We start from the raw sequence: 25,960 nt of genomic DNA on the forward strand, positions 1-25,960 counted from the left end.
AGAAAATAATGAGACAGCAGAGTCTGAACACTGACTATTTATTTGACAATATTGAGAAATTTTTATCAAAGTTGTTTAGGTGTGATGGAGGTATTGTGGTTATGTTTTTTTTATCTTTCAGACGTATATACTGAAATATTTACAGCCAAGTCTGTAATGGCCAAGTCTGACATTAAACAGATATGGACATATAATTCTCTCCCAGGGAGGGGCAACAAATTTTTTTTTTTTAATGTAGGAGAAATGTGTTACTACTCAACCTCTACTGTAAGATTGGCAGCCTGAGAACTCCTTTTTTAACGTAGCATGTTATGGATGTATTCCTGCTTCCAAAGGAATGAGGAGCAGACATTTCCGCATGCAAGACAATAACATATTTTTGAACCAAACCGTCTGCCATACTCACCCTCCCCTCCCCTGGAAGTAGGGCCAATAAATCAACATTTTAAACAAGGACCCCAGCTGACTCTGATGTAGGTGGTCCTCAGATCTCACCTTGAGAAATTCCACCCTGTAATGATACTCTTTCCACACTCAAGAGCCAGAAAAGCTTTGCTTACTCTGAGAGACCAGGCCATTTTCTTAGGATTCCATATACCTCTTTTTCTTATTTCTAATCACTGGCAACACTTTCAGAAAATAATGGCTTTGCATCCTATTCCACAAAAAGAGGGCTCTGTAGTCAAGTCAGTTTGTAATAGGCCATATACCTGCCCTCCTCTTGAGAAAGCCACGATGATAATTACCTCATTTCAAAGTCTGAGTAGTCCTGCAACAAAGAATCCTGTTTAAATTTATTTGATCCATTTCCCAAACTGAACGCAGAGACCTTTTTATGAATGCCTATTAAAAGCTCCACAGAACACACTGAATGGAAATTTCAAACGTACCTATATTTGTTAATGAGCTTAAGTTTTAATGTTTTCAAGTCACCACTGCATTAACTGCCGTCTCTCAAGGTACACCCGCGAATCTCCTGGTGGTCCAGTGGTTACAACGCCATGCTTGCACCGCCGAGGGTGCAGGTTCAATCCCTAGTCGGGGAACTAAGATCCTACAAGCCACGTGGCATGGCCAAAAAAAGTTTTTTAATTAGAAAAAAAAAAAAAAAAAAGGAACGCCCTCTAATGCCTCCATATTCCCTGTAGAGAAATAGTCACATCACAGAGCACTGAACTCAGAATCTGAAAACCTGTGGGTAAATGCTTGTGTCACCATTTACCAATCATGTGACCTTGAATATGCTACTTCATCTGAGCTTCAGTTCCTTCACCTGAAAACAGAGAATAACAGCTGTCCAATCACTGCATTGATGAGAGGGTCACCGATAGCACATAGGAAATTATCTAAATCTGTAAATGGTTTCAAATAACAATGTTTGTTTGAGGCTTGGGCCAGAATTGTTTACAACCAGACAGGAACCAGTTGTCCTGCCTGCTTCCCGGTCCAAATTATGGCACTAACCCAGCAAATAACCTGGTGACTGGAAGGGAATCCTGGTGCACACGTGGAAACCCGCAGGCGTGCTCAGGATCTGGATGCGTTAGCACGCGTCTGTGTGGCAGACAACACCCTCCCCTATTACAGACCTCTTCTGCTCCAGTCAAATCAGAAGGAGGAAGCCATCACCTAACTCTCTTCGTTTCATCTGCACACACAAAGGAGACTAGACAAAAACAGGATGCCATAGGCATACCAATCCTGATTAGCAGGGTGTAGAAACCAGTCGCCTTGCCTGCCACTGGACTAGGAATCTGGGATAACTGTCAGTGCCCTCTTTCGCCCCTACTCCAGGATATTAGATTGCTAAATCATTGTCAATACACCCATCTGATGAAATTAGGCTCATGGGGCCACTACAGTTAATATCAGGGTGAATCCAGGAATGAACACTGAGACCTCCTTCTCTGGCAGAGAAGAACAGAACTAAGGTCCTTGTCTAAATAGCTCAAGCTTTTTCTTTGAAAAAGACAAGCTAGAGCACATGAAGAAACCTGCGATTTCCGGCAATTTTCCTCATTCAAACTATAGAGCTAGTGACATCAATATTCATATCGCTAAGGAAAGTATGACCCTGACGCTTGTTTTCTGTCATCTTTTTTTTTATTATTATTATTTTTAAATTTATGGCTGTGTTGGGTCTTCGTTGCTGTGCGCGGGCGTTCTTTAGTTGCGGTGAGAGGGGGCTACTCTTCGTGGCAGTGCACAGGCTTCTCATTGTCGTGGTTTCTCTTGTTGTGGACCACGGGCTCTAGGCACTCGGGCTTCAGTAGTTGTGGCACACGGGCTCAGTAGTTGTGGCTCGCGGGCTCTAGAGCGCAGGCTCAGTAGTTGTAGCGCACGGGTTTAGTTGCTCTTAGATGTGGGATCTTCCCGGACCAGGGCTCGAACCCGCGTCCTCTGCATTGGCAGGCGGATTCCTAACCACTGCGCCGCCAGGGAAGCCCCCATCTAACTTTTAAACGGATATTTTCTCTTTTATAATTTGGATCATCTACTCCTCCACCCCAAGACTATTTTTAAAAAAATAAAAACTGCACAGATAGATATTAGGTGCATATACTTGTAACACACTCCTATAGTTAAACAGAAAAGTGCCAGAGAGAAGAAAAAAACAAAAAAACGGACACGAGCAACCACCAAACAAAAGTTGTTTACATCTGTTTAATGCTAAGAACACAGACATCCTAAAGAAGAGATAAACACTTAAGAAACAGAGTTTTGAGTTTTTTCCTAAACAGGATTTTGATCATGAAAACTAGCGTTCCAAACCTCGAAAACAATAGGGCATACAAACCTAGAAAAATGCAACACATATTTTATCTCTTATCTGAATTACCTGAGAACGCTGAAACATTCTCTTGAAGAGAGATCAGTATTAAAATCGTGCAGAGAAACTGTACCCATAGTGTTGAAACCATAAAACCAAGACCTGGCTTATACATGATAAGAACAAAATAAAAATAAAGCATGTAAAATAATATGCGGTTTACAGAATTCAAAGAAAATCAGGGTGAAAGAAAGGCAATTAGGACAGGAGACATTCTATAAAGTGGGATGCTCCGACGATATCTACTGCAAGCCCGAGTGAAGTCAGGCGCCCTGAAGGTGTGGAGCGGTCACTGAGAGGAGGGATAAAGCATGATTTCTCTAACAGCCAGCAAATTAGCTGATGATCTGGGAAAACTTCCAGAATTAAAGCTGAGGTAGTTTTCAGTAAGGAACGTTCTCCTTGAAAGCATGGCCAGCGCGTGGTTGAGCCGGGACCTGATTCCGGCAAAGTGAATCTGCCGCTCTTTATTCAACTTTCTCAGTGAGTCCCTAGAGCACAGATCCCAGTGGGGGGTGCTCCAGTACTTGGGGTGTCCAGCTGTGACGACGTCATTGGCTCTGAGGGAAGTCTGGGAGCCGATGGAGCTGGCCACAGAGCCTTGGGAGGACATAGAGGCGGAAGACCTCAAACTGGAGGATTGCGACACAGACGTCTTTGATACTACTGACCCCTCTTTAGCCTGCGTTCCCAGAAAGGAGAGGACGTTCTCATCCATGTCAGTCTGGGTGCCAGCGCACGCCGCGGCCATGCTGGATTGTGTCCCCACGTCACTCACGCTCACGGCGGGCGTCTCCTCTCCTGGCTCCGTCTGAGTGGTGGCATCGGTCGCCCTCCCGCCCTCCAGCCTGTCTCTGCGGCTGCTGAAGCAGCCCTCCTCACTGATGGTGGAGGCCTCAGAGTCCTCGCGCCCGGCCTCTGCCTGGCCCTCCTCACAGCCCGGCTCGGCCTTCCTGGGGCTGCTCGAGAGCCTGGCCAGCCGTAGCCGCAGCAGGTTGCCCAGCGTGAGCTCCTTGCACAGTGGTTTCTGGTTGATAAGATGGTCAAACCTACCGCTGATCCGGAAGCTGGACAGGCGTTTGGGGCTGATGGGCTTTGACTGTGCGTACAGTATCCGGAACTCCAGGTCAAAATGTTCAACCACCTGGCCGGACAGGATGACCAGGTTGCTGCTGTTTAATTTGCCATCCGTCCATGTAAAACTTGAGGATTAAAAACAAATAAACAGAAGCTGGTGAGGATGAGCGGTCCTCATTTACTTATTGTCAACCTGAATATACAGCCCAGATATCCTGAGACATAAGTCGCAACTCTGGTGACAGCACACCTACCATGCAGTGTGAATGCAAGTTGCCTTAACACAGTACATAACCTAGGAATGCGTTAACACAAGAGTAAAACGGCCAAAATTTACACTCCTCAGCCTCAGAGTTGCTAAAAACTAGAAAGGGCTCCTAAAGCACTTAGGCCAGCGCCCTCACCATGAGAAGCGAGGAAGGTGCCTAGCGACGACACAGGGGGAAGCTAGTGGCAGAGCCTAGACTGGGCCCCGGTCCCTCCTCCATGCTGCCCTTTTCACAAAGGGAGACAGGACTGTCATTCTAACGATGACACTGTTGCTCAACGCACGTTTAGAGCTGACAAGTGGCCGTGCACCCCTGCCTGTCCAGCGTACCTCCTCCTTCCCATGGTAACAGAACCCTGCCCCCTCCCAGCGCAGATAGCTTCATGTATGCACCCTCTCCAGTCACAACAGGGGTGGGCAGGTGAGCCAGGCTGGCTGGAGTATCCTATCCCCTGGGATGCGGGGACCTATGCAGGGTGGGCATGTGAGCTAGCGAGAGCCAGGGGATTTTGCAAGACTGATACCAGTGCAGAGAGAAAGAAACTCTCCCTCTTTGAGAAACAGCTACTGAAGGCCACGTGAGGAAGCCTGGATCTTTGCCTGCAAATGGAGAGCCTGACAGAGAATAAAGATCAACTAGAGAAAAGCAGAACCAGGAGACTGTGTTCTGATGAATGCATGGCCCCTACGTCAAGGTGAGCTGAAAACAAAGGGTCCCTTTCTACACTTTCAAGTTATGTGAGCCAGTAAATTCCGTTTTGCATACAGTAGTTTGAGTTAGCTTTCTGCACTTGAAGTCACCGCACTGATACAGAAATTCGTATCAGGAGTAGGGTGTTTTACATAAGAAATCATAAAACATAGTAGCAGCTCTGTCTCTTGCAACCAAGAACCTAGGCTAATGCAAATTCACCTTGAGAGCTGCCTTCAGAGCCTGAGAAGAAAGAAACCCTCAGTGCAATCATGTAAACAGCACACCTAACACCAGGATTTTACAACGTCCTCAACAAACAGAAGCCATCCTCGTCCTCGTCCTCAATAGTAGCATATTTCATTTGTAGGGGGTAATTTTTATATTTTATTTTTTTTAGAACAGCCAAAAAACCATTTGGAGCTAAGTTTGGGTGATACAGATAAATCCTACTTCGGGTGAAAATCTAGTTTCCTCCTGTTATTTCCAAACATCTTATGAAAGAAAGTCTCCAAGAAGAGTTCAAGTTTTGTTCCAAGCAATGACAGTACTGTTTGAAAAGAAAGACACCAAGAGTTCCTTGATCTGCTGGCCTCATCTTGCACAAGCCTTTGCACACCCACCTTTACCCAGGGCTGACACATAGTTATCACTCAGGGATGAGTGCTTCTTCACAAATATGTTTTTCTGGGGCTTCCCTGGTGGCGCAGTGGTTGGGAGTCCGCCTGCCGATGCAGGGGACGCGGGTTCGTGCCCCAGTCCGGGAGGATCCCACATGCCGCGGAGCGGCTGGGCCCGTGAGCCATGGCCGCTGAGCCTGCACGTCCAGAGCCTGTGCTCCGCAACTGGAGAGGCCACAACAGTGAGAGGCCCGCGTACCGCAAAAAAAAAAAAAAAAAAAAAAGTTTTTCTATCCCTCTCTTTTGGGGGGGCAGGGGTGGGCTGTGCAGCATGCAGGATCTTAGCTCCCCAACCAGGGATCAAACCCATGATCCCTGCAGGGGAACTGCGGAGTCTTAACCACTGGACCGCCAGGGAAGTCCCCGTTTTTCTTTTTTAAACTGTAGAGACACACTTCACGTATAACATCAGAGTCTAACACAGAGGTGGCAGAACACACCACCATCAGAGAGACCTAAGTAAAAATGGTGTACCTTGGGCTTCCCTGGTGGCGCAGTGGTTGAGAGTCCACCTGCCGATGCAGGGGACACAGGTTCGTGCTCTGGTCTGGGAAGATCCCACATGCCGCGGAGCATCTGGGCCCGTGAGCCATGGCCGCTGAGCCTGCGCTCCGGAGCCTGTGCTCTTCAACGGGAGAGGCCACAACGGTGAGAGGCCCGTATACAGCAAAAAAAAAAAAAAAAAAAAAAATGGTGTATCTTAACCTCTGGAGATTGGTGTTTACCACTCTTTGTCTCCACCCTCCATTCAACTTCCCTGCTCTCTTCCCTCAGATGCTGTGCCAACGTGAGACTTCAAAGGTGGAGCCAGAAGCATGGATCAGTACTTTCTAGACTAAAGCACCAAATCACAAGGCTTGAAGCAAGGTGAAGGATTAAAGTAAGGGGGCAGCTTCAGCTGTGCCCTCTGCACTGAGGCAGATGCCTGCAACTGCCCTTCCCTTAAAGTGGGCAGGGACGTGGGGGGTCAAAGGCCCCAAGGAACAGGAGTTGAGACTGTTCCTGTCTCTGTTAACCCCCAATTCATCCACTGCAGTCCTGGCTGAGCCTTGAATCTAGGACTCCCTCACTATCGGGTCTCCAGGCAAGTTTCAGCCTCTGTACTTTAGGTTTGTGGACCACGAGGCAGGGGAGGGGATCCCGGCCCGACCACCTTCCAGAGGAGGAGGCTTTGATTAACAAGCTCACACACACACAGATGCACACATAGCAGAAGGCTTGCCCATAAAGGCTCACACTGAGAGGAAAAAGCAGCTTTTACCTTTATATAGCACACTTCCTCTGAAAAGTTTAGATTAATAAGCATGGACGCGTCAGAAACTCACCTGTAGGAGCCTGTAGCCACACGAATGCCATCAATCAGTGTGAACTTTTCATGAACCTTCCCAACAATTTTAGTTCCTGACCTTGCATAGTAAATATTTCCTGTAATCGTCCGAACTGTCATCAGCTGTTGGTGGGGAAAGTGGGAGAAGAAGAAATGAATGATCCAGTGAGCACATGATAAAAGAAGCCTTAGTTTACAATTTCCAAACAGACAAGCTTACTAGCAGGTCAGTGGTTCACGGTCACCATTCGGTAACAACACCCACAGCACGCAAGCCAGATGATTCTCAGGACTCAAGTAACGCTACTTAACATTTAGTTCATCTTCTTGCATGCTTTTTTATGCATGCATACTTATTTTTGAGACCTTCGGTTCATGTGGACACGTGCTCTAGAAGATTCACTTTTTGGAGACACTAAACAATAGAATCCAAGAAATGACTTTGAAACAAAATGTGGGGGGATAAAATCATCAAAGAAAACATGCCAGTGACAGATAACATTTTAACAAAGGTTTAAAGAAGCTAAGCTGATGTTTCTCCTCCTCTTTAGTTTAATAGCATTGCTAATAAATAATAGCCCAGGACTCCCCTGGTGGCACAGTGGTTAAGAATCCGCCTGTCAATGCAGGGTACACGGGTTCGGTCCCTGGTCTGGGAAGATCCCACATGCTGTGGAGCAACTTAGCCCGTGCGCCACAACTACTGAGCCCCCGTGCCACAACTACTGAAGCCCGCACACCTAGAGCTGGTGCTCCGCAACAAGAGAAGCCACCACGGTGAGAAGCCCACACACCGCCACAAAGAGCAGCCCTCACTTTCTGCAACTAGAGAAAGCCCATGCGCAGCAACAAAGACCCAATGTGGCCAAAAATAAATAAATAAATTATTTTTTTTAAAAAGTAATGATTAAACACTATAGCAAGACATAACAACATCCAAAGAAGTGAAAACCTACATCTACACAAAAACCTGTACACAAATATTCATAGCAACTTTATTCATAACAGTAAAAAACTGGAAACTACCCTAATGTCCTTCAACGGGTGAATGGTTAAACAAACTATGGTTCAACCATACCATATGATACAGTTCAGCAATGAAAAGGAACAATCTATTGATACACACAACAATTTGGACAGATCTCAAGGGCGTGAAAAAAAGCCAGCCTCAAAAGGTCACAGACTGTATAATTCCATTTACATAACATTCTCTAAATGACAAAATTACAGAGATGGGGAACAAATTAGTCGTTGCCAGGGGTGAAAGATGCAGGGGAGGGCACGAAGAGGGGAGTGGATGTGACTATAAAGATGTAGCATGAGGGAGATCTTTGTGGTGATTGAATAGCTCTTTATTCTGCTGGCAGTGGTGGGTACACATATGTATACATGTGATAAAATGGCACGAAATAGACACACATGGTACCCATGTCAATTTCCAGGTTCTGATATTGTGCTGTAAGTTACATAAGGTATAACTATTGGGGGAAACTGGGTGAAGGATACATGGAAACCTCTATGTACTATCTTTGCAACTTCTGTGAATCTATCGCTACTTCAAAATAAAAACAAAAGACAAAACAAAAAAATTAGGGCATAGCATAACATTGTTTCTGCAATATTCTTACCAAAATGCGTAATATGAATTTAACCATGGGGAAACATCAGATAAACCCAAATTCTACAGAAAACTGGCTAGTATTCTTCAAAAGCATCAAGACTCTAAAAGACAAAGAAAGAGAGGAACAGCTCCAGATGAGAGGAAGCTAAGGAGAAATGACAACTAAATGCAAGATATGGTCCCAGATTGGATCCTGGATAAGAAAACCAGCATTCATGGAATGATGAGTGAAATTTATCATGTCTACAGAGTAGATAATAGTACTATATCAAGTTTATTTCCTGATTTTGAAATTTGTACTGAGGTTTGTAAGATGTAAACATTTAGAAAATTTGGGCAAAGAGTATCCAGGGATGCCTTATATTATTTTTCTAACTCCTTTGTAAATCAAATTATTTCAAAATGAAAATTAAAACAAACAGACAAAAAACCTAGAACCTTCCATAGAGGTGCACATGAAGCTGGCAGGGGAGGGCTTCCCGGGCGATCCCTGAGCAGAGCTTCAAAGGGTCAACATATAATAACAAGCATAAAGAATATCACTGTGGGCAGATTTCAGTGTGGTTTTGTGCATCTTTCCCTTTGGAACTTACCTGGATGCTATGTAGGCCTCTGTGATTGTGGTCAAAGCACTTTTTTTTTTTAATTTTTATTTTACATTGGAGTATAGTTGATTTACCATCAAAGCACTTTTGAGTGCCTGCACACAAACGTGTGACCAAGCTCCTGCAGGCAAGACACCCAACATTCTGGACCAGCCGCAGCACCAGGACAGAAGAAGTCACCCCCACTTCTTCTGGTGACGGGCAGGTTCACCAGCACACACAGGCCCTGGTGAGAGAAGCCTCCATGGCAAAGTGGTGCTTCCCGAAGAAGAAGTTAAGACATGATGAACATGGGTGAGGCCAAAAAGATAGATCTCCTTTTGACCCTTCCTGGAGGATGCAGACACCCACGAAGGCAGCAAGCAACTCAGCAGGCAACTGAGTCAGCAAATACTCCTAGATTTCTGCTGAGTGGATGAATCAGAGCCAGTCACTCGATCAAAGTCGTGGCCAGGCTATTCTGTGATCTTCCTGCTGCCCACACACAGCCTCAATTACAGCAAGAGCACCTTGAAATTAAACATCGACACCTTCAATTTCTTCACCAGGCTCTGCGGCAGAGCAGGTATGGACTAAACATCTAGTTAGATGACGATGCACTTTCCAGGCCTGACTTGCATTTCCCTTGGGTCCACCTGACACATTTTTAAATTGACTGTCAGGTCACAGGGCTGACTGTTTCATTCCGTCTCCAAGCTCCAAGCCTTACCTCCATCATGGATTTGCTTTAAAGCACTAGTGACAAGTTAGTAGCTATCTAATTAAACCCAATCCTGTTTCCTCTTGAGGGAGAACAACCAACAAGAGCTCTCAAGAGAAGTTAAACAGTCAAAATTGTGTAAACCAAATTGCTTGATAATAACAAGGCGGTAAGTTCATGTCCCCTACGTGGTAGCCTATAGAACCACAGTCCAACCTCTTCATTCACTTTGCTCATCGCTTTGTTTCCAGTACCTGGAACAATGAGCAGCTCAGAGTAGGTGCTCACATAGGTGAGAAACTAAGTTGATGAATTAAGGTGATGAACCAAGTTGATGAATTAAGTTCTGAAGCTCTTAAGTTGCTTAATTTTTAAGAAGTGAATGGTGTAATAAATGACTATTTTTCTTGCCTTTCTACTAAAGAGAACAAGCTTGCTAAGTTACATAACCTTACATTTAAATACTTAAGCTCAAATTACTTTCATGCTCAGAGCAAAGGACATAAAAAGTCTAATTTTATAATAATGAGAAACGAGAGGCAGCATGTGACAGTGATTTAAGAACACTGGGGCTGCAGGCAGGCCGACAGATGGGGAAACTCCATCCCACTACTTTCTAGTTGTAGACACTGGGCTCTTGGTGTCACCACTTCCCAATATGAAACACAGGTATAACGCCACTCACCTGATGGGGCTGCTGTGAGGATTTAAGTTGCGTAACATTGTCAAGAGCCTAGGACAGTGCCAAGGACACAGCAGGACTCCGTAAATGGTGGTCCTTACAATTAAAATTGGAGCCTACCAGTGCTGCAGTCAAAAGCAGCAGCTTCCAAGGCAGCATCTTGCCATCAACAGACAAGCTCCCCATTAAGAGGCATCGTGACGTGAGGGAGAGGCCAAGGTCTGAACCTGACTCTGTCTTTCTTTCCTGTGAGGCTTCAGGCAAACGACTTTTCTCACGGCCTCAGGTCCCTCCCTTACAACGGGGAGACCACCACCAACGGGGAGGTCACGGATGCTCAGTCATTATTTGCTGATTGTGGTGAAACTAGAAAGAGTGTAACACAAACCTTTTCCTCTTCAGGATGAACTTTCATATCCATGCACATATCCAAAAACTGAGAGAGCAGGGCGTGGTCCAGAAGGATGTAGACAGCAACTCCCTGTTTCCGACAGATTTCCTGCAGGTCTCGGAAGATGTCAATGTCCGTGAAAACATCCATAACCACTGCAATCACCTAGGGCGTGGGGCAGAGAGAAGAGCCAGCAGTCAACCCACAAGGACACCACCTTACAGCTCGTTGTCCGGACTCTGGACCCCGTCTCAGAGCTGGGAAAGGATCCCTGTCCTGCAATACTCTTCCTTCCTTCTCCTTCTGCGGTATCAGTTTTCCTCTCACCATGGACTCTTGTCTGTCTCCAAAGACACTCAGGCCACTGTATGCTACAAATCTGGACCCAGCCACTCTCCTCCACACTGCAAATTTCTCAAAACTATAGATTCATCCACTACTTTGACCTCCTATGAACTTGTTCCATTCAACTCTCTTCCTTTACTAAAACCCCCGTCTCACAAGCTCAGCTCAGACCGGCAAGATATCTAGGTTCTGCAGCTAACCACCATCATTTTAGACACGTGGCTTGTTGCCCATGTCTGTAAAACAGGTATGTAAAAACTTAAGAGTCTCTCTGAGGCCCCGCTTCTGGGTATACCAGTCTCCAAGTCTGATTTTATTGTCTGGTTTTGGATCATAATATGGTTTCCTATTATAATCTAGAAAGGGCCACCTCATCCACCACCAACTCATGGCTTGAAACTGACTGAGCCAGGCAAGTCGATTCTCCCACCCCCTGCCTCTGTCGCTGCACATCACCTCTTCATGACGTCTGCTCCCTCCACCTGTCAGGATCTAACCAAATGGCTTCCAGAGCGCCAGCCCCTCCTCTGTAAAAGGTGGTCTCTGAAGTTCTCTGGTATCTGTCCACAGCGCAAGCCCGCAACAAGAGCACGGAAATATGTCCTAAGGATGCTGCCCTACAGCTTGGACCAGTCCTTTCTGCTCCCCAACGACCCGGCTCCATTTGTGCCTCCTAATCAATTTTCCCCACTCAGCACACAGTACAGTTAAGGGCCACCTCAGCCACGTGGCCTTGGGTAGATTACAGCTGCTTCGAAAGTATGTTTCCTTCGTTGCAAAATAGATTTGTCGTGAGCATTAAATGACTAGGCCACATCAAGTACCCATACAAGAGGTCCCTCTGCTATCTGTTCATTGATTCGCTTGACCAGTCCAGAGCTTAAGCCGTCCAGACAGTTCAGCGCAGGGAAACATCTCCCAGCTCCTGGCTTTCCTGCTTAAAGAGAGGCCGGTCCAGCAGCAAAGCCTCTAATCACACCCTCTGCAGGTTTGAAAGCATGGCCGTCAGCTAATTCCTGGCAGGTCTGCGGGGGAACCAAAACATGCGGGTCTCGTACAAGCCCCTGCATCGGGTCAGAGCCAGGACTGTCACCTTAGGAAACCGCTCCCCGAAGCCAAGGTTTGGAGCTCTTCTGCAGGCTGGAGCTGCAATGTACCACCCTCCTCGTAACCTCATCAGTAAAAACATGAGTCTCTTCCAATCACATTAAATCCTTTCCTGAACGTTAAGGTGACTGACTTACAGGTCTGTGAGAGCAGAGGCCCTTCAACGGGACTGATTCATCTCTGGGGGCCCAGAGGACTCAGGCCAGTACCCGAGAATCATTACCCCTTAAGTATTTGGGTATCAAAGAAGTGCAGAGGGGCTTCCCTGGTGGCACAGTGGTTAAGAATCCGCCTGCCAGTTCAGGGGACACAGGTTCGAGCCCTGGTCCGGGAAGATCCCACATGCCGTGGAGCACCTGGGCCCGTGCGCCACAACTATGGAGCCTGCGCTCCACAACTACTGAGCCCGCATGCCACAACTACTGAGGTCCGCGTACCTAGAGCCCGTGCTCCACAAGAGAAGCCACCGCAATGAGAAGCCCGCGCACTGCAACGAAGAGTAGCCTCTGCTCGCCGCAACTAGAGAAATCCCGCGTGCAGCAACGAAGACCCAACGCAGCCCCCCAAAATAAATAAATAAATTTATTTTTTAAAAAAGAAGTGCAGAGACAGACGATTTTACTGTCCATCTCTAACACCTCAGAGTCTTGTCCACCAGGAGAAGGGACCGAGAAATGCCAGCTCCCAGGAAGTCATTGCTGTGAGGGAGTCTGGGAAAGACAATTTATCTCTCTGGTTCCCTTTCTCTAATGTTGCCAAAGCCCCAGCTGTGAGCTATTCTTGGCAAAGGGTACAGCTAATTCCCACTGGAGACAATGATTTAGAAAATAAAAAGTGTTCCTTCTAAATTGGTGGCATCTCCAAAAGTTTATGTCCTCCAATGCATTTTTATACATCCTATCTGGAGATGTATCTATCCCACTAATTCAGGCCAAACAACTTACTGGTTAAAAGGCAGAAAGGCGTGGGCACAGTTCCCAGCTCTGTGGCTTACTGCTGTGTGACTCTGGGCAAGTTGCTTAATCTCTCTGAGTCTCAGTTTCCTCCTCTGGAAGATACGGATAATATCATCTAGCATCCACATCACAGGGCTGTTGTGAGGATTAAATGAGACAAAGCATGGAAAGGGCTTCGCTCAGGCATGAACTAGGTGTTCAAATGCAGCCAGCACCTCAGAGTCTACTGTGGGCTGAACCCTGTGCTGGGTAGAAAGATGGCTATAAAGGATTCGACATGCACCTGACTTACCCACAAAGAGAGGACACGGGCTGCAGGGAAGGAAAATGATACTTACTGTAACAGGCAAGGAAATCAGGGGAACGCTTTGGGGGACGGGGAGACAGTAAAGCATCTCCCTTGCAGGCGTAGACCCAACACAGGCCCTCAAATGATTACCAAAGGAGAAAAGGAGGATTCCTGGAGGAGATGGCCTTTGAGTTGAATCACAAATCAGGACGATTTGGACAGGGGAGAAGCAAAGGGGAGGGCATCCGGCAGGAAGCCACATGATGACAGAAGAAGATGTAGGAAATGATGGGGTATGTCCCAGTCTGGCTGGAACGCAGAGTATGCATGAGAGGGAGCGACAGGACGTGACTGAGAGACAGGTGAGTGTGCAGGAGCATGGAAGGCCTTGGACGCCAACCAAGGTGTCAGGATCATATAGGCCATGGAGGGGAGGAGGTTTAGGATGAGTGACAGGACAGAAGAAGCTGATGCTGGAAGTGTTGGTTGGAGATGTGGCCCCCCTCCTGCAACATAGGGCCACACACCTAAGTACCTGAAACACAGCAGGCACTTAGGTAGCTTTTTAGGTTCAGCAAATGTTTAGGAGGACTAAAGACTGAAAGAATAAAAATCAGTGATAGAGGTTTTGACAGTGGGCCAGGCAGGAAGCCATGAGGGTCACAGAGAAGGGAAAGGGGCCCGTGGGAAAGGTAAGCAATGTTCTCCCTGGGATGAGGGAGGAGAGATGGGGGTGGAGGGAGGCTGATTCAGGTCCACACAAACAGCAAACAGAAACAGAAACAATCTTGAGAGAGAGAGAGGTTTTGAAACTGATTTTGAGGTGGCAGTAAAACTTCATAAAGGGGTTCTGAATACACACATGCGAGAATGAGTCGAGCTCATAAGAGGAAGTGAGAGAAAATCAATCCGGGGTCAGTCCCCGTCCTCAGGAGAGACAGGAGGTGAGCGCGACGGGGCCGATGGACGTGCACCCAGGTGCCACCGGGACAGAGCCGAGGAAGTGGGCCCAGCTGGCTGGGCTAGAGAGGGCTGGAGGGTTGCTGGAAGCAGGGCCCCGGGAGCGGGGCCCACAGCATAAGGCGCCTGCCAAACTGAATTTTGATTTATCATTTAACAAAACAATTGTGCAAACACCACCTTTGTTAGGTAGTGAGTCAGTATCTAATTTGCTGTTAGTTTCATTGTTTGGTTTTGAAGCTGCAACCTTTCCTGTGTGTTGAAAATAATTGGGTTTGAACGCCCACGGGGTACTTAGAGGGTAGATGGGAGATGCTTCTCCCTCTGACTCCCCCTGCATCCAACATCCCCTCCTCTTTCTAGAGCAGGACCTTTAAAAGACTTCTGGAGGAAGAACAGCCCTATGGGTGGAAGCAGTCAGCAGGAAGGCCCGCCTTCCTTCCAGACCCCATCCCCGCTCCCCCTTACTCTCTGCCCTCAGCCCCACCCCACCCCCGCCCCCATGCAACCAAGCCCAGCGCAGCTGAACTAGACCTGGGGCTTCTCAAGTCTGTGAAGGGACAGACTCTTCTCTGAACTGAGCAATGACCTGGGCTCATTTGCTAGCCAGCTGAGTGTCTGCTTTGCAGAGCTGGCCACATCTCCTAGGTGTTGGCGTCCACGCTGCAGGCTGCTGGGCCCTAGGAGAGCACCGGGACTTGAAAGCGGTCATCACTCCCACTCCGAGTCATACCGCAGGATGGACAAAGGAGAGACACATGGGCAGGCGGGCATCCCATGCTCATCAAGTGCCCACATGGTCACGGTGGGTATTGCCCTGTCCCAGCCTATGCTACAAAGGGCCTACCCGCTCTCCTAGAGGTGGAAAGCTCTGCAAGTGGTGGCTTGTGAGTGTCCGATCCAGGGTCAAAAGCCCATCTGCAACTCAGCGCATGTTGGTCCTAACATGACACCTAAAGAGGAAACACCCAGCTGTCGGAGCCTGGATGGTCGGTCTGCTGCCAGTCCCCATGCTGTTCCTGCTCTTCTCCAGCCACATCTACAGCAGCCACTCCTGCATCAAGTCCCATGGCATCATCGCAGGTGACAAAACCTCAAGCCTTTCCTCCCTCAGCCACTCCTACCCGTCCCTCGATGATTTATACCATGGGACCCGGTGATCCACGTGGTTATAGGTAGCAGTCCCCGGGGTATTCTGCACAGGCCCTGTGTATGTGACTTTTCACACAGAAATGAAATCTTTTCTGTTTGCCAGAAGCTCTAAAGAGGTATCCCGAGATTTGAAAACCCCGTTAATTGTTATCTCCAATTTACTGATAAGAAAGATAAAGCGTGCAGAGGTTCCGTGACTTGTTCAAGGTGACACACTCAGGCAAACGCAGGAGCTGGAATTTCAGCCCAGCTGACCCCAGAGCTACCTGTTAAAAAGTGTTAGATTGGAACTTCCCTGGCAGTCCAGTGGCTAAGACTCCGTGCTTCCAATGCAGGGGGCACAGGTTCGATCCCTGGTCAGGGAACTAAGATCCCACATGTTGCACGGTGTGGCCAAAAAAGAAAAAAAAAGTGTTAGATTAAACATTATCGCAAACAAATCTAATGTTCCGTCTTCAAATGATTGAAAGCTTAGACTAAATCCTGGAAGGATCAGTAGAGTATTCCATGAAGTATATGAGATTGGGCCCATCACAAAGGATGATCACTAAGAACACAAACCAACTTGCCGAGCGAACATCAGGCACCTTGAAATGCCCTAGGACAGCAGGCACTTCTTTCTGCGGGCAGTTCTGCTGACTAACTCCGAACTGACTAAATCAGGAAACCTTGGGAGGCACAGATGCTACATGAACAAGGCTACAGAGCTAGACCTGGACGTGGATGCAGGCTCCTTCACTTCTCGTCACCGTGTTCCCTCTAGCAAGTTACTTCCATTCTGTTGGCTTCTGCAGCATGCAAATAATGCTACCCACCTTGTAGTGTTTGCAGTGGGTTTGGTCAAGAGAGAACACTTGACAGTTCCTGGCACCACAGAAAGCCCTTATATGGCAGCTGTCATAGTCTTAGTCCTAATTCTGCCACCGACCCTGGCCAAGTCATTCTACCTGAGCTCGGCATCCTCAAACACGGCTCCTCCGAGCTCTATCATCTGATTCACACACCCTCGATGGGCGGGGCAGGGCTCTGAGCAGGCACTTGAGCAGCCTCGAGGGGCTACTCAGGGTTGGTCGTTCCTGTTCTCATTCCAGCTCTTCCTCTGCCTGGAGCAGGAAGTCTGTGTCACTCACCCCTTCTCACTGCACCTCAGTTTCTCTCCCTTCCCACCCATGGTCATAAAGTAAGGACACATGTGAGAGATGCTTGGAATTCTACCAAAGGTCTACGCACGTGCAAAGATGCATCAGCCTGTCTGGTGGTCAACAAGAGCCTGCCTGCTGAATTCCTCAGGCTGACTGAGTGACACCCGACTCGACTTTCTTCAAGTCCCCAGGGCTCCTGCCTCTTCTGGAGACCTTCTTGCCAAAAAAAAAAAAAAAGACCTATATTTTCACCCCATGTATTACAGATTTTAACAGAACAGAAATTTTCTCCTGGAAATTTCTTTTAATATCTTTAAATAATGGGGCTTCCCTGGTAGCACAGTGGTTAAGAATCTGCCTGCTAATGCAGGGGACACAGGTTACAGCCCTGGTCGGGGGAAGATCCCACATGCCACGGAGCAACTAAGCCCGTGCACCACAACTACTGAGCCTGCTCTCTAGAGCCCGCGAGCCACAACTACTGACCCCATGTGCCACAACTACTGAAGCCCAGGTGCCTAGAGCCCGTGCTCCACAACAAGAGAAGCCACCGCAATGAGAAGCCCGCGCACTGCAGCCAAGAGTAGCCCCTGCTCACCGCAACTAGAGGAAGCCCGCGTGCAGCAACGAAGACCCAACGCAGCCAAATATAAATAAATAAATAAATTTATTAAAAAAATAAAATAAAATCTTTCAATAATGATCTTGATATCAACTTCAGGGTTTAAAGACAAAAAGAACGTCAATTTCCACAGCAAAACCTAAATTCATTCGTGCGTGTTGTTTTCTCTAAGTTTCATGGGCTCTTATAAAATTAGCAATTTAAGTATCAGATTAAATTGCCGATGGAGCCTCTATCTGCAGAGAGTGGCCTGGGGCCCCTCTGGGAAGGCAGGGGTGGGTAAACCAATTTTTCAATGGCCCCAGGGGTGCAGGGACCAGCCACATACAGCAACATTTCCTCTGCACTATTCCAGCATGAAGTACACAGGCGGGCTGGGCTTTTTCAAAGGGAGGGGAACGCATCAAGAGACGTTTTGCGGGGGGAAGGGGCTTATCATCGTGAGTTATTTTTTTTATATAATTATGTAAAACATCTGCCTGGCTCCCAAGTCCAATCGACAAAACAAGCTACATCCAGAGACACCTAGCTTCCATCCTTGTCCCTTCTCTTCTGCCCTCCCCACAAAGATAATAACTTCAACTAGTTTTGGGTTTCTCCCATTTTTTAAAAAATATAAATAAAGGTATGCATGTGTACACATACTCATTTATGTTACTAAACGAGTACCTATATGTGTGTATACATATGTATATGTATATGCTCATATCCCCCCTGTAGCTAAAAGGCAGCATATGATACGCGTTGTTCTAGACCAGTGCTGTCCCAGCAGAACCTTCTTAGATGGTGGAGGGTCTGTATCTGCACTGTCCAACATGGCCGCCACTAGCCATAAGCAGTGATTAAATACTCGAAATATGACTAGTGCAATAAAGGAACTGAGTTTTTTAATGTATTTCCTTTTTTTTTTTTTTTTTTTTTTTTTGCGGTACACGGTCCTCTCACTGTTGTGGCCTCTCCCGTTGCAAAGCAACAGGCTCCGGACGCGCAGGCTCAGCGGCCATGGCTCACGGGCCCAGCCGCTCCGCGGCATGTGGGATCTTCCCGGACCGGGGCACGAACCCGCGTCCCTTGCATCGGCAGACGGACTCTCAACCACTGCGCCACCAGGGAAGCCCTATATTTCCTTTTAAGTCACATAAATTTAAATAGCCACAGGTGGCCAACGGCTGCCGCATTGGTCACTGCGGTTCTAGCCACTTAATCGTAGGAAACAGAGCTAGTGCTCATCCCTTTTCAGAGCTGCTAGGCGCTGCACTGTGCAGAAGGATCCGTTTACTCACCAATCTGCCACTGACGGATGTTTGAGCCCTTCCAGCCTTTTGCTGTTATAATCAGTGCTGCAACAAATAGCCAACTGCATAGGCCTGTTCATATTTTTCGCCAGTGTATCTTTGGGACAGATACACAGACATGGAACCGCTAGGTCAATGGGTAAATACAACTGAAATTTTGCTGAATATTGCCAGATTCCCCTCCAGAGGTTCTATCATTTGCATCCGGACTTTAACAAAGCCAGTAGGCCTACTACTTTTCTTCCTGAGAGAACTTATCCTTTATCCATAAAGGAACCAGAGAATAATTCTGCAGCTTCTCTACTGCCCAATGGATGCCAGGTGAAAAGAATAAAGAAATGAAATGGCAGACAGAAAACAGAATAGTGGTTGCTGGGGGCTGAGAGGAGGAGGGAATGGGGAGTTATTGTTCAGTGGGAACAGAGGTTCCTCTTGGGAAGATGAACAAGTTCTGGACCTGGATGGTGGTGATGGTTGCATGTGGTGATAGTGAATGTCCTTAATCCACTGATCTGTACACTTCAAAAAAGTGCTAAATTTTGTTACATATATTTTACCACAATTAAAAAGAAGAAAGAAATGAAATGGCGAAAGACTCCGAAATCCTTAACCTGACACATAGAACCAAAAGGAAGGGATTAAAAAGTAGCCACACTTAGTCTAGTGGGCAGCATCTCACGCATCGGTGAGATTTCCTAGGACAGTGGTTCTCAACCAAGGGCAATTTTGCCCCTCAGAGGACATTTGGCAATGTCTGGGGACACTTTTTTAAATTGTAAAATATATAACATATATAATATTTCCATCTTAACAATTCCTAAGCATACAATTCAGTGGCCTTAATTACATTTGCAATGTCGTCAGCCCTCACCACTATCTGTTTCCAAAACTTTTTTATCACCCCCAACTGAAACTCTAACCACTAAAGCAGTAACTCCTTCTTCCCCTGACCCCCTCCCCAGGGGAGACATTTTTGAACGTGATGACCATTTTTTGGCGGGGGCCAGTGCTTCTGGCATCCACTGGGTGGAGGCCAGGGATACTACTCAGCATCCTACAATGCACAGGACAACCCCTCAGAACAAAGAGCATTATCCCCTCCGAAACGTCAATAGTGATGAGGTTGAGAAAGCCTGCCCTGGGTTCTGAACAGGAACTGCTCACACTGCACAGGTTCAATTGCAACTCAGAGGAGGACTGTGCAAGGCCAGGAGGGCCTTAATTTGGGTACATCCACGCGCACACCAGGGGCCTCCAACAGATTCCTCAGCTGTTACTCCTCCTAGGAGGCAGGACTCTTTGTCAACACAACGACAGCTTTTTACAAATGCTCAGGTTATCAAAAGGATGCCCAAGTGTGAGGTCATAGCAAAAGTGCCCCTTTGGAACAAAAGCTCGTAGGGAATGGGCGGCTGGTAAGAGCGATGGCTCTGGAGAGTGCAGGACCTCCTAGCAGGGGGAGCTTTGTCTGTGAGCTCCCATCCAGACGCTAGGAATATCCCAAGAGCCTCGGCAACAGCACATCACCAAGTGAGGGCACACAGCACTTCCAGGCAAGGTCTCCACTCCCAGCCGATCTGTGGGGGCCAGAGCCCAGCCCAACGCTGATTCACATGGCAACAGAGACAAAGAAATGAATGACTCATCAACAAATACAGTAGTACAGGGATAGATTCTAGAGTATGTGTGTAAGGGGGAAATCCTGTGTAGTTCAAAATTCTCCTAAGAGCAGACATCTCAGCTCTCAAGAAGTCCAAAGGGGGGAAAAAAGTCCAAAACAGTACTTCCTCCAGCTTTGGTGAAGCTCAACTGAGCCCCGAGTCAGCTTGTATTCAGAAGCCATGCTGTACATGAATCGTGTGTTTCTAGGTGCTGTACCTCACTCAACGCAGCAGACCCACGCTTTGAAAGGTGCGCAGAAACTGAGCCAACGGCAGAACTGGCAGGTTCACAGCCCTGGTCCCACCTACCCTGGGACAAGTCCTTGCAGAGCAGATAGGCAGGCAAACTCACTTGCTGAATGATCAAAGGTGCACGTGAGAGGTCTCCGCTGTACCTACTGAGCACTATTTGGTGCCAGAGGCCCTACAAGCCTAAACGGCTCAAAAGCAACATGAGTCCTGGATGAGGACCCATCCCAGAACCATCCGTTGAGGCCGCAGAGCCAGGATCAGACACCACCATTTACCAAGTGAGCCTGGCTTCTTGTGCCTGTACCCTGACCACCCCAGTCTCCTTCCTGCCAAGGGGAGATCTAGTCCTGTCATCGTCATTTTCCTTTTTCTTCAATATGCAACATGGAAATTAAAAGTTCAAATCTTAAGAAACTCTTTAAAAAAAACCCAGCTTATTGAAAACTACCAGAGCACCAACCCTCCCTCATGGCAGGGGGCCCTGTGGGGTGGTGAGTGGTCGAGAGCCCGGGCTCAGGGGCCAGGCAGACGGGCTCATGCCCAGCTCTGTCCCACACTAACTGTATCTTGGGGAAGCTACTTATCGTCTCTGTGCCTGGTCTCTTCTTAACTGTGGCCTCCTCTTAGGTTGGGGAGGGTTAACTGAGAGAGTCCAGGTAAAGGGCTTAGCACAGAAACTGACCCTTTAAAAGTGCTCAATCACACCGTCAAGCGCTTTCGCCATCTGAACACAGACACAGAACGGCTTCTCATCTCATCTGGAAACGGCCTGAGACCTACATCTCCACAGTCCTCGCCGTCACAGGTACTGGACTTCAAAGGATGTATTCGGAGTGACACAGCCGCTCCTGTGTACACAACCCACACCTCTACCTGGAGCAGCCGCACTGGACCAGCCACCAGATTAGCTCTCTAACACCTGTCTCCTCCACAGATTTCTGTCCACCTGGGGACAGCGACGCCTCCTTACCTCCACATGGCACAAGGCAGAGCGTGGTGGCTGACAGTGCTTAAGAGATGCTGTGCCTCGGTTTGAATCCTGGCTCTGTCATTCCCTGGCTGTGTGACCTCGGGGCAACTTAACTTCTCTATGCCTCAATTTCATCAGCCGCAAAATGGAGCTAATAATCGCACCTACCTTAGGGTTACTTGGAACAGTGCCTGGCAGAGAAAGCATTAGTATGTTTTAGGGTTTTGGTTTTTTTTTTTTTACATAAAAGAGATGGTGTCTGAGACCTCAAGTTTAGCGTGTCTCAAATCCCACTCACCTCCCCATCCCTACCCTCAGTCTCATTCTTCTCCTGTATTCTAATTTCGTGGCATCACCACTCACCCAAGCTAAAAAACCTCAATTCTTCCTATACCTTCTCCTTGGCCTTGCCTACGTTCCTGCCCTCTCCCTCACTACCCTTCCGGTCCATCGAATGACCAAGTCCTGTCAATTCTACCTAAAATTCTTCCCCTGCCCGAGCCCCAGCACTGCCTCAGCACAGACCCCCTTCGACCCCCTTCTCACGTGTAGATCCCTAAGCCCCTCCGTACTACCACCTCTACTCCAGTCTCGCCCCTTCTTGCTCTCGCCAGCATTTACTGCTCAGGAACCCCAATCTGATCAGCTCCTCTCCTCCCTTTAAACCTGCGATGGCTCCCCACTGCTCCTTCCAGTAGCGTGCGAAGCCCTCGACAGTCTGGCGTCAGTCTTTCCCTTCAGCCTCCTCTCCTACCATTAACTCCCACATACTCTCTGCTCCAGCTGTGAGGAACTTGGCTGCCTCCCCAAATGCCAGGTGTTTTCACACTTCTGGGCTGGTCCCTATCTTCTGGTCTGGCAAGCCCCACCCATCCTCTTGGACCCAGCTCCAAGGTCACCATCACTCCTAAAGCTTTCTTCAGCCTGCAGCAACTTCCTCATTGCTTCCCGCTAGCAGACCGTCAACTCTCAAGTGCAAGCAAGGATCATGTCCTTCACCTGTGGCCCCAGCCCCTGGGGCACAGTGTCCAATACACAGTAGGCTCTGAATAAGCAAGCAATCTGGCATATGGCAGAGACACTGAAAATACTCATCAGATTTAAAGGTAACGTACCACCTTTCTCAGTTAAAACTGCCCAGGTTCCAAATACAGAATCTTGAACATATAAGTGTGTAGCTGGACTAGGGCACAGAGCACGGCAAGAGGTTCTACCCAGGAATGCATTACAGAATGCCTACAAGACAAAGGTGTCTGAGCATCAGCCTTGAGCCCCTTCTAAGACCAGCATGAGTTGATGGACAGTCTTCCCTCTGGTCTTAGCTCCAGTGCCCCTCCACTACCACTAAAAATCGGAGGTAAGCAAGAGGATAGGGCAATTCCGCTCTCTTTCATGGAGACCCGTTCATTACTTTTCTGAAGTTCCAAGTGCCCAAGTTCTCCCCCTAGACGTGATCGTTGGGAAGGCACACCTATCCTAAAATGGTGTCTTTTTCCATCTTTTCAATCCTCCCGCTGAACCCATAGTGTCTGTTGCATCAAAAGGACCCTCAGCACACCCAAAGCACTGCAGGACTGATAATAGCCTAGCTGGAGCCCACACCTACTTCCACAAAGGCAAGGCACTAGCCTACCGTACCCCCTACGCACTGCAACCCCACCATCAGGCAAAGAGCACCCAGCGCAGGGACACTGGTAAGTCAGGGCTTGTCCCTTCTTGGTTACTTCAATTGCCTTGATGCACAGATATCATAACCACAGTCAGACACACAGGTACGAGCCCTACCAAGTCTTACCGTGGCCTGGGGCTTTACCTGCCATGTCTCTGGCACAGGCAGACAGCCAGGAAGCTGGGCACTGCCAGTCAGCAAGCGAGGTGGCATTTGATCATGGCTCTGGAGGAACGAGTCTGCTGCCACACCCTACCCACCCCTCCCACCTTCTGGGCTGCATTCTTCCTCCCAGACCCCTAGTACCCAGCACCCTGCTGCAGTCTCATCCTGGCTGGCAGAGAGACAAAACCTCCCACTGCACCCCAATACCTTGTCACACTAAGAGTCAGACAACAGCACCAAAACCCACTGTGAAGAGAGAGATGACTTAATGCAGGGGTATCTGCATTTTTTTTTCCAGCTTATGGAAATGCAAACTCCCTTCCCCACCCATTCACTGAAGGAGCAACTTCCCCTCCAGGCCTGCAGGAGGAAAAAGGGTTGGGGCTCACTTTGCCACTCTGGTATGTATCTGCTTTCTACAACAAAAGACACGTGCAGGTGACTAGCAATGATAGATTCCTAATGCCCTGCAGTTGTCTCTGGGGACAACTTTCAGGAATTTTCCCCTAGGTTATGCGCTTCTTAGGTATTGCATCTCCTAAGAAGCTCCTGAAAGCGGGATCTAGAGTTGGCTGACAGACAGTCTGACAACTGGTTTTAACTGAAAGCTGTAACTAACAGGACTTCTGATCACCCTCCCAGGGAATGTGAATGTTAGGAGTTGGAACTTGGGCACAATCCGCCGTCTTGGGGACCGAGACTCCTCCCACTCTCCCCTGCCACGAAGAGCGGCCAGGGAGGAGATCGGGGATCCGAGGGGATACACGCAGAGTGGGGCGAGTCGGGACCCCGGGACCACCCGGCTCGCGCTCCTAGCAGACCTCAGTTTCCCGTTTTTGAAGGGAGTGTCCCGTCGGACCGGGGACCGAGGTGACCCGAGGAGCCGGGGCGCGACGCTCACCTCTCGCGCCGAGCGGAGCTGCTGGCGCAGCGCGTCCTTGCAGCCATAGGGGCCGCGGGCGCCCGTGCCGCGGGGCTGGAAGTGCGCCTCGACGCGCGTGGCCCCGCGGTAGGCGCCCTTATAGAAGGAGGGCCAGCCGAGCTCCAGCAGCGGCGGCTCCAGGTCCGACTGCTCGGGGAAGTAGGTGCCGGAGGAGCAGTCGTGCGACGAGCCGAAGGAATCCTCGGCCCCCGCTGCCGCGCCCTCCTCGCCGGGCCGCTCGGCCGCGCCTAGGATGGCGCGCACCTCGTCGGGGTTTAGGAAGCGGCCGAGGCGCTCGCGTCGCAGGAAGGCCGCGAAAGCGTCGGGGCCGCCCGCCACCAGCTCCTCGAGCGCCAAGCGCCGCTCCTCGCTGTACAGCTCGGCCGGGTTGGGCGGCCCGCACGGCGACAGGCAGGCTGCGGGCAGTTCGTCCAGGCCATCGGACCGCAGAGCCATGGCGACGCTCTGACACAAGACAGCTCGGACCACCACGGGAGCGCAGGACACTTTATAGGCACCTTTGAATCTAACCGGCCCGCGCCATTGGCCGCGCCGCCCCTCCCTGGCTCTTCCATTGGCTGCCTTGTTGTGACGGCAGAGTCCGGAAGCAGTGCACGCCTCTACGACTCCGCCCCCTGAAGTGCTATTGGCTGCCCCGCGGCGCGGCCCGGCCCCGCCCCGCCCCTCAGCCCTGCCCCACCCAGCGCCTCCGTAGAGGCCCGGGACTGCTGCTGAGACCACGTTCTTGCTCCGTGGTTGCTCAGCGGAATTTAGTCTTGGCGACTACGTTCCTGTTCCGAGGTAGCGTTCCTGCTATGGTCCTGCGGGGAGCCGAGTTCATCAAGATCAACTAGAGAGCAGATGTCAGGCCTGAGTGGCCGTGGTACCCGGGGCGGTGGGGCAGGCAGGGAGCCCGAACTGAAGCCGGAGAGCCCGACCACAGCCATCCTCGCGCTCCCCCTGCCGGCCGCCCCACAGCGCGGCCCTACAAGGCCCAGGGAGGTCAGAAATGTGAACTGGGAGGAGAGGCTGGGACCTGCTGGGGCACACTGACCCACTGACCGTGCTTCTCCGGGTCTCTCAGAGCTTGGGTGAGGCCAGCCACTCCCCAGTATTGAAATCATTCATTCATTCGTTCAAAAATACCGGTCCGTCATAATAGCCACGCCTTTGATTACACCTTCAGGTAGCTTTCTCTTCTCTCACCTGATCATTTTCTTTCGTTTTTAAGATTTATTTTTTTGATGTGGATTATTTTTAAAGTCTTTACTGAATTTGTTACAATATTGCTTCTGTTTTATGTTTTGGCTTTTTGGCCGCCAGGCATATGGGATCCTAGCTCCCTGACCAGGGATGAAACCCGCACCCCCTGCATTGGAAGGCCAAGTCTTAACCACAGGACTGCCAGGGAAGTCCCTCACCTCCTTGTTTTTTGCCTGGCAAAACCCCAAACCTGGTTAAACCCCACTCTCCACCTACTTTCCTCCTGCACCCAGGCCGCCATACAGTGCAGGGGAAAAGAAAGACACAGTCATGCCCACCAGCTGTGCCTGAAATTCATGGTCTCAAGTGGGCCCTTAA

General features: G+C 49.0%; 1 protein-coding gene and 1 non-coding gene across 2 annotated transcripts; both read right to left on the minus strand.

The window, feature by feature from the left end:
* Nucleotides 1-230: 230 nt before the first annotated feature.
* Nucleotides 231-364, minus strand: LOC132506567 (small nucleolar RNA U109). Its single transcript, XR_009535889.1, has one exon. It is a non-coding gene; the product is annotated as a small nucleolar RNA U109 (small nucleolar RNA).
* A 2,205-nt stretch (nt 365-2,569) lies between these two features.
* Nucleotides 2,570-24,835, minus strand: FAM83D (family with sequence similarity 83 member D). The gene is made up of 4 exons (XM_060123554.1): nt 24,359-24,835; nt 10,870-11,037; nt 6,872-6,996; nt 2,570-4,032 (listed from the first exon to the last, which is right to left on the minus strand). Exons 1-4 carry the CDS (start codon nt 24,833-24,835, stop codon nt 3,120-3,122), a joined length of 1,683 nt encoding a protein of 560 aa, XP_059979537.1. The 3' UTR covers nt 2,570-3,119.
* Nucleotides 24,836-25,960: the final 1,125 nt, after the last annotated feature.

The sequence above is a fragment of the Lagenorhynchus albirostris genome, chromosome 15 (genome assembly GCF_949774975.1).
Source record: "Lagenorhynchus albirostris chromosome 15, mLagAlb1.1, whole genome shotgun sequence".
Taxonomy (NCBI): Eukaryota; Metazoa; Chordata; class Mammalia; order Artiodactyla; family Delphinidae; genus Lagenorhynchus; species Lagenorhynchus albirostris.